The sequence below is a fragment of the Microtus oregoni genome, unplaced genomic scaffold, assembly GCF_018167655.1.
Source record: "Microtus oregoni isolate MIOR12 unplaced genomic scaffold, Mior012 000001F_ref0000356, whole genome shotgun sequence".
Classification (NCBI taxonomy): Eukaryota; Metazoa; Chordata; class Mammalia; order Rodentia; family Cricetidae; genus Microtus; species Microtus oregoni.
The window spans coordinates 14,301,677-14,310,649 of NW_024543060.1; the positions used below are offsets into that span (position 1 = coordinate 14,301,677).

Genomic DNA, 8,973 nt, shown 5'->3' on the forward strand with positions numbered 1-8,973 from the left:
ACATAACCTTTTCTTTTCAAATCTCTGGATTATTTTTGTTTTATGTGGGATTTTTTTGTTTGTTTGTCTTGCTGTATAATAGCATTGGTCTGTATGGTGATATCGCGGTGTTTAGAAAAGCGGGCTATCTCCCAGTTGCCTGTTTTCTCTTTTAACGAAAGCTTCTATCAGCTTCTTCACATTACATTTTCATCTCAATGGGTATAAGAAGCATCGGGTCACAAGTTACAATTCTAATGGAAGTACAACTTTGGGATGTAACTGAATACAATTGGACTAATCATTATAATAGGTCCATTAGAACTGGAGTCACTGTCTTCATCCTGAATGTATCATTTCTTTATTGTGACTGTAGATAATATGGTATAAATATTTAGAAGTGAATCATTTGCTGTATCGTGTAAATATTTTCTTATTAGTAAGAGCTTACAGCCAAAGAAGACGTATCCTCATTGTATACAAGCCCACTGTGATGGCAGGCAGTGATTTCACAAGCCAGCAATGCAGTGTTATTACTGAGAATAATAGAGTAGTTGGGGATTTTCCTCTGGAAAGTAGAAAAACTATTAGAATGGTGAGAAATATTTCATAGCCTCATACTTTTTATGCTTCAGATGCATACCCATGAGCCTGTGGTTACAGATCTATAAAATATGTAGCTTAGAAATAATTAAACTTACTTATACTTTGGGAACTAGGTTTACAACTAACTCAGGAAATAAAAGCTTAGTCTAGGTCTAGTTGAGGAGAAAAGTCAATAAAATAACAAAATAAAATTTATACTACTGAGCCAACAGAAGCACTTACTTTCTAGTGTAGTATTACAGCATTCTTCCAAAAATTTCATTCAGTAAGGAAGTGAAAACATTGAGACAGAGAAGCAGAATTGAGAGGTAGGGGAAATTAGCAACACTTTCACAGTAGTACCTCACTGTTAGAAAGTTCATATTATGAGCTAAACATCGTAGACTAAGATTTGAGCTTAAAATGCAGTTTGGAATTGGTTTGCAAGTTTTTAAAATGTGTTTGTTTGGGTAAAACATTACTGTAGCTCTTTGAAGTTAAACTATCCAAAATGTTCAAGTGTTGTTGAAAATTAACACAAAAAGAAGACATGAAATAGGAGAACTAATTGAAGACAGGCTACAGCAGGAAGGGAAATAGGGGTGAAAATTGCAAAAATTTAGTATATGCATGTATGAAACTGTCAGTTAATACAGTGTACATACTTAACATTACTTCTGAAATTTTAATTCTGACCTAACAGTGTGTTTGGATATTGCTACTATATTTTTAATATAAAAAATATAGCTAGTTCAGTTTTATTTTTAAAATTAAAATTATCAAGTTATTATCAAATTATCAATTGGCAAAGAAACGTGGTTTTCTGGTTTAAAAAAAATACTTTCTCGCGTCCTTTATTGTGCCCACTAGTCACCGCCTTTCAGTTTCACTATTGCTCCCTTTTATTACTTACCTTTTTGACATGAACTTGGTTTGTCTGTTTAGCAGGAGATGACGAGTCCAAGTTAGATGATGCACATTCGTTAGGCTCTGGTGCTGGGGAAGGATATGAACCCATCAGTGATGATGAACTAGATGAAATTCTCGCCGGGGATGCAGAAAAGAGAGAGGACCAACAGGAAGAGGAGAAGATGCCAGGTAATGAATGCATTGCAGAGCTCACAGAGGAACCGGAGTATGGGGGGATGTGCCCTTTGTTCTCCTCCATAGTAAGTAAGGGCACTTAGGCTCTTGCCTCTAGGTCTTAATTAAGGGAAGCCCATTAGAAAGAATATTATAATACAAGCATCTATATTCTTTAATTGACACTGCCCTTGAAAGAGTCCTAGGTCCTAGGGAAAAGCAGAATTGTAAGATTTCTTTTCTAGAGTTTAAGATTTCTTATTAACTCACCCAGAACCTCACCAAATCCCAGCTGCTTGCCAATGTCTGACATGGTGGGTATGTGGTACAGGACTTCATAATTGTGGTGGCCTGAGCCAACTTTTTAAACACCTTTCAAAAAGAGAGATAGTTGAGGTTTGTTTGAACACAGTTGATGAAGTTCCTTTTCTGCGTGTGTCCATTCCGTGTCCTTCCTGTGGTCTGTGCTCTGCCCGGCCCACTGGAGGAAGAAGTGTGAAGCAGCATCTTGACACTCAAGGAGCCATCTGCCTCCGTCAGGGCCTCAGCATGCAACTTTTTAATTTATTTGATTTTTTTTTCTTTTTTTAGTTTTTGAGACAGAATCTCATGTAGCACAGCTGACTTCAAACGCCCTGTGCAGCTGAGGGTGATCTTGAACTTCTGATTCTCCTGCCTGTACCTCCCAAGCCCTGGGGTTATAGGCATTGGCTGCCACATGTGTGTGTTTTATTTTGTTGTTGTTTTAGCACAGGGAGTTATTTTGATTGGCCTGGGTGTATTAAATGTACTTACTTCATTTGTCCTTCTATTTCCTAACTTAGAGATGCAGCTCGTCACCTCATTTTCCTGAGATTATTTGCTATGTGATAATAGTCACTGTATTGCTCTTTTATGTTCACTTATTTATTTTCTGGGGATGTGTGGCGCATGCCGCAGGACAGGTGTGGAGCGCAGAAGGACAGCTCTTGGGACTCGGTCAGTTCTCCTTCCACTATGTGGGGTCCAGGAATCAGACCGAGGTTGACAGCTTTGACTTGAGGCACGTTTACATGCTGAGCCATCTGTCCAGCCTCAGACTGCAGTTTCCCGGTGTAAAATAAAGTCCTCTCTGTAATTCTTTACCTTGTTTACAGATCCTTTAGATGTGATAGACGTGGATTGGTCTGGACTTATGCCAAAGCATCCCAAAGAACCGAGAGAGCCGGGGGCTGCGCTCTTACAGTTCACACCTGGAGCTGCTCTGCTGCGAGTTGGGATCTCTAAGAAGTTGGCAGGTTCTGAGCTATTTACTAAAGTTAAGGAAACATGTCAACGACTTCTAGAAAAACCAAAAGGTAACTTGGCTTTGCTTTAGCTGTGTAACATGCCGTAACTATTAGTGTGCTCTTGGGAGCATTCCATTGGTTGTCTTGTAGAACCTGAGCTCTAGGAACTGTTTTAGGAGTTATATTATTTCTTAAATTCAAGAAAGGCTTAATTCTGGCAGGGGGGAAAAAAACCTTGGAAAAGAAAATGAACTTTCTGTATCAAAAATATTCTGAGGGCTAAGGTTTAGCTCTCTGCAGAGCATAAGCACAGGGCACGGGGCTTAGGTCCAGCACCGTAGAAAAGAGAAAACACTTTCTAACAAGTAAGTTCATGTGTCAGAATGCACAGGGTTTGTTCAGGGCTAAATAAAACAGTTCCATGTTTTTCCCTAAGCTGTGTTTGGGTGACTTGACAACCCTTTCCCCCGGTGGCAAGCAGGTGCTCCCAAATGTGAATGTCTAGGCTGAGAATGGTTTAATGTGTTGGGGAGGGTCCTAATCGATTCCAGAGAATTCCCTTCTTCTCACCTAATCGCCGTCTGTTGGTGTCAGCTGTAGTTGGAACAGTTACATCACCACTGTCTCTTGTCTGCAGTAAGAAGCAGACTGGTTACTGCAGAACGACAGAGCAGTGCCTGGACTGGAGGCGCATTATGTTTAGACTGTTAGTATTTAGTCAGAAAATATTTTATCTGAATTAATTTTCACCTTATAACTGTCAGCAAATCTGAACCTTTTAATTTATGGATTCTGGTGGGTTTTTTTGGTTTTTTGTTTTTGTTTTTGTTTTGTTTGTTTGTTTGTTTGTTCTGTTGTTCTATAGCTTACTAACAATCCTGTCAGTGAGATTGGGAGAAAACTGTTTTTAAAGTTTTATGAGCCATGTCCTTTTGCCTATTCCCATAATCAGTAAAGTTCTCAATTTTAATACTACTAATAAATTGTAACTATGAACATTTTTGTGATCTGAAAAGTGACCTAAGGGTTCTTGCCACACTCTTTTTACTTTGGTTAAAGTCTTTGGCCTCAGGAAAAAAAAACTCCTTTTAACCCCAGTTGTTTTTTACTTTATCCCAGCCTAATTATTTAATCGAAATTTTCTTTTTGCTGTCTTTCTTATTTTCTTGTCAACTTAAGTGTTTTCTCTTTCTCTTGCATGGTATGATTTAAAACTAATCTATTGTGTCTTAACACATTGTCTGTAACATACTGTCATATAACACATTGTGTTTATGTGACTTAGACATTTGGCTAACCCCTAACTGCCCTTAGCTAAGGTTATAGAGGTCACTGTCTCTGCCATGACTACATTTATATCTTGCTACAGAAGAGTCCTGAAATGTCAGACTGTACATGATATTTAATGCTAGGCCAGGTACTGAATCTGATTTAAATGTTCTCACTTGGCCATTCTTTCAAGTCTATATAATCAGGGGCCTCATTCCCCCTCTAAAGTCTGCTTTCAATACACCTTAAATTTAAGATAGCATCACACTGTTGTTTTCATGGAAGACTAGCCATGTGACTACCTCATGAGGGACCATTGCTCGCCTTCGTGAGCCATTCACCAAGGTCACTAATGTCAGTAAGTCAGAGGTTGCTGGAGACCTCACTTGAGTCAGTGCTGACACTTGCTCTCACAGGGAGACTTAACACATGCTTGTTTTGATTGAAAGATGCAGACGGCCTTTTCGAGCATGAACTAGGGGCTCTCAACATGGCTGCCTTACTGCGAAAAGAAGAGCGAGCGAGTCTCCTTAGTGACCTGGGACCGTGCTGTAAAGCATTATGTTTCAGACGGGATTCTGCGATCCGGAAGCAGCTTGTGAAGAACGAAAAGGTACCGACCGCGCAGTGGGTGGTAGGAATAGTGTATTTTCCATCTTAACTGTTTTTGTGAATTTGCTTTCCTAATCTGCCAGATACTTAAGGGAAGAATCCACATTTCGTCCTCAGCAGTGTTGATGGTGGCCGTTGTGAGTGATAGTTGTTCCCTCTAGACTCCATGCATGAGCGTTTACTCATGTGTGAGATGTTCTACATGCTTCTTGGAATAAGCAGACACATCAGAGTGTATGCAAGCAAGCGTTTGCTGGAGACAATAAAGGTGACTCGAGGAATGAGAGTTACTGGAGATTTGAGAAGGAGCTGATAGAGACTGAAAGAGCCTTGGGCTTTTTTTTTTTTTTTTTTTTTTTTTGGTCTTTTCAAGTTTGTGAAAGGGGTCACAACCCACAGATTGAAAACTCTGGTTTAGATCCTTTTAAAAATGAAATTTCTATTCCTGGACAGTCAAACTTGAAAACGTGCTAAATAGCTTTCAAAAACATTAAATAACAACAAAACAAACCCTGATTCTACACAGTATTTCCAGAAGCAGGAGCTTAGGTCACAGCTCCAGCATTGCATGCACATGCTGCTCATCCTCTCTCATGAAGATGGCCATAGATCTCAAAAGTGCTGGGAAACCAAGGCCAGCAATATGGGGAGTGGATCCTGTTCCACAATCCAGTATTGGTTACCTTGGGAATGAAAGACAAGGCAGTGTTTTAAAGTCATTCAGTGTGATCTACATATCAGACTAAAAAGAAAAACCACATGATTATATCAAGTGATAGTTAAGATTATTGTTCTCCCCAAGACTGGTCTGCAGAGTTAACAAAATTTTAATAAAAATTCAAGATCTCTTTGTAGAGGCGAACAAGCTGATTCTTGAATTTATGTAGAGTCTGGTCATATCACTTGTACACAAAATAAAACCACTAAAAATAAATGGGAGAATTTACATATTCATTTCAAAACTTACTATGACGCATATATTTAAAATAATGTGGTGTTGGTAAAAGAATATAATTTCAATTAAATGGAAGCGAGCAAATTCAAGTAGATGGACACATATGTTACCAGTTAAGAAGGACAGGGGAAAATAGTTTTGATTTTTAAAGTATTTGTATTATGAACTAATCATTCATCATAAATTAAGAGACTGATAGGAAAATGAAAAGAAAAATAGTTAGGAGATAGTACTTACAGTATACACTCTTAAATGTTTCAAATATATGAAGATAGCCTCAAGAATTAATGCAATAAGAGCACAACTCAGTTTTTCAAAATGGTGAAATATTTAAACAGATATTATGCCAGTGTGGTTAGCATTAAGCACATGAATAGATGTTTGTCAACACTAGCTATTAGGGAATGAAAATTAAGACTGCAGTGAAATCCTATTAAAAACCTATATCAGCTGCCAAAAAGAGCTAACCTGTTAAAACATGATCACACTCCCTCCAAACTGAAACCACCTCCAGTGTTCATCGGCCAGTAGGTGAGCTGTAACAACCCATATAGTAGAGAGTCACTGTCCACAAAACATAACCAGACTGTTGGCACCTTGAGCAACATACACAAATCTCAAAGGCGTTATGCTGAAAAGAGGAGCTAACATCAGTAAGTCAGGCCTGGCCTGTGTTTCTGTGACATCTGGGAAAGAGAACAGTGGAAGCCATCAGTGATTGTCAGCTAAGATTGAGAAGGTGATGTGAGTGCTTCAATAAGCAAAGACCCCGTCTACCCTGATTGCTGCCATGTCTGCATGAGTCTGTAGCAAACCTCATAGAAACACACACAGAAAGTTACTGTTGCTCCGCCATAGCTTAGGAAAGAAATACTTTTTAAAAATGCAAATTGGTACAGAAACCTTCCCAGTTATTTGTATTTGGGATGCAGGAAAATAAGAGCAATAGCGTGGTGCTTGTGCCCATATCATTCCATGTAGTTAGGGACGGGGACGAACTGACCTGATTGTCCCATCCAGTGTAGCTTTAGGCACAGGTTTCTGTATGAGGCACAGTGACGACTGACCATCTTCTAGGAAAGAGTTCCGTGTACGGCCCAAGTGCTGAGACCAATAAAGAATGAAGGATGTTGGCTTGTGGAGGAAGGAGTCATGGTTCTTTCAGAACTCTCTCCTTGCCAGGCAAAAGCAAGATTGAATACAAGTGTTGCTCACTAGGGCTCAGGAGGGGAGACTCAGCGCACACTGCCTCTGCTCCACTCCAGTGTTTGTTTTCTCGTTAGAAATGGTGGAGGAAATGTAATTAATTGCTTGCTGGGAACAGTGAGGAGCCCCGCCTTAGTAAGACCTAGACAGGGTTGGTTACCCTCTGGAGCTTGCTTGCTTGGTATTGAACAGAGTCCTAATTTTGCTTTAATATGGGCCGAGTTCAGAGTCAATCAATGCTCAGCTAATGCTGAGGTTGGGGTGGAGCTACCCTGCGTGTCTTTCCCACTGTGGCCCAGCAATGTACAGTGTGTTGCTTTGTTGTTTCCAAATAGGGAACTGTGAAGCAGGCGTACACAAACACTCCGCTGGTAGACAACGAGCTGCTTCGGCTGAGTCTTCGGTTATTTAAGAGGAAGACCACTTGTCAAACCCCTGGACAAGACAAGATGGAAGACAGTAAATTAGCACCGTCCAGTGTCCAGCAGGAGCTGTGCGTGTCCTAGACAAAACTTTGGGCAGCCCCTTAGCTCTGTCTGCAGCAGTGCGGAATCTTTCCCTTGCTATCACAGAGACAGAAGTCTATCAGCTACACCAGGAGTGAAGAACTGATCTCCAGAGACAGCAGTTCTGGTTCATTTAAGATTTTACATTAATTTTTATACAGTACTTGACATTCAGCCGAAATAATGTGAAAGCATCTAGATTTAGTAGTTTCCTCTGTGTCTTCATTAAAATTGAAGATTTGAGGGGGCCAGGTCATCCCTCTTTCAGCCTGTGAATACTCCCTGTGACATCAGTGCACTGACTTCATTCTCATCATCATACAGACACTGACCGAAAGGCATGCGCTGCAGTGCCATGTCCAGCACCAGGGAGGGCAGGTCTCCCCCAAAGGAAGCCCAAGTGCAGTTTTTCATTTTTTTCTTTTGAAAATTCTAAAGAAAAAAAAATTGACTCACTGAGACTTTTTACACATGTACATAGTTACATTATATATTGGAAGTCTTTGGACTCTTGAGTGGGATTTATTGTTCCTTGTCAGAGACTGTCTTGTTTTATTTTTAATAAATGTCTGTTTCCTTGTTGTAGATTTCCCTTGTTTTTATTAATCAGACTCCAGACACCTAGAAACATGTATCGTCAGCATTATGGGTCCATTCTTATGGGTCCATTCTCTGCTCAGCATCGTGCGGCTGTGTATTCGTGAGCATGTTGGAGGCTGTGCTTCCATCCAGCTCTCATCTGAGGGTGAAGATCTGACCACCACCTCGCAATGCCGAGCTGCCTCCAAAATTTACTTTTTTAAATTCTAGACTACTTTGTTCTCTGTACATCTCTAACTCATGAAGTAGACTCTTGGGAGAACTTGGAATGAACTGCAGGCTAAAGAATTTGAGCAGACAGTGATCGTGAGGTGATAGTGAAAGAAATGTTGTGATTTGCTCGTGTCGTTTCATGGGTTTTCGTTAAAATCATGAGCCTGTGTTGACTGTCTCTGCTTTCCTGTTCTCTTCTCTGAAGATTGCATAATGACATTGGGGCAGCGTGTCTGTTAATCCAGGAGTAATGAGCTGCCAAGTGAGAAGTCACTCTGCTCACTTGGAAGAGCTCTTTGCTAAAGCTGAAGCCCAAATAAGAGTCAGCCTCAAACAGAAGACTTTGCGAGCCTGTATTTCCTAGGCTTATGCATTTTATACACACAGTCATCCTTAAATCTCCTTCATGTCCTGGCCCCAGGTTACACTCGGAACAAATTAAGCAGAGACAGGAGCCTGTGAGTCTAGCCACTGGGGCAGATGGGAGGTTTACACAGCAAAGAGATTTCCAGAATTAAGTACGCAAGTGTTGTCCTTTTGAATAGTTGTTACCTAAGGCCATCTTGCCCATCTGGCAGAATTATAATTTTCTCAGGAAGAGAACTGGACAGGCCAGGACTTACCATTCATTGTGACCCCACACTGCCTTTTTGGACTCCTGTTAGAAGCATGTTCTTCGGGGAAGGGCCTGATGGCT

General features: G+C 40.4%; 1 protein-coding gene across 4 annotated transcripts in view; it reads left to right on the forward strand.

Moving 5' to 3' along the window:
• Zc3h13 (zinc finger CCCH-type containing 13) overlaps nt 1-8,042 on the forward strand; it is a 71,040-nt gene extending 62,998 nt beyond the window's left edge. For 3 of the 4 annotated variants that reach the window (XM_041668978.1, XM_041669006.1, XM_041668989.1), the window contains exons 16-19: nt 1,510-1,662; nt 2,784-2,984; nt 4,634-4,797; nt 7,293-8,042. In XM_041668978.1, the coding sequence (XP_041524912.1) occupies nt 1,510-1,662; nt 2,784-2,984; nt 4,634-4,797; nt 7,293-7,463 (689 nt within the window). In that variant the 3' untranslated portion in view covers nt 7,464-8,042. The remainder of the gene's footprint in view (nt 1-1,509; nt 1,663-2,783; nt 2,985-4,633; nt 4,798-7,292) is intronic. The other variant, XM_041668998.1, reaches the window with a different exon arrangement.
• Nucleotides 8,043-8,973: the final 931 nt, after the last annotated feature.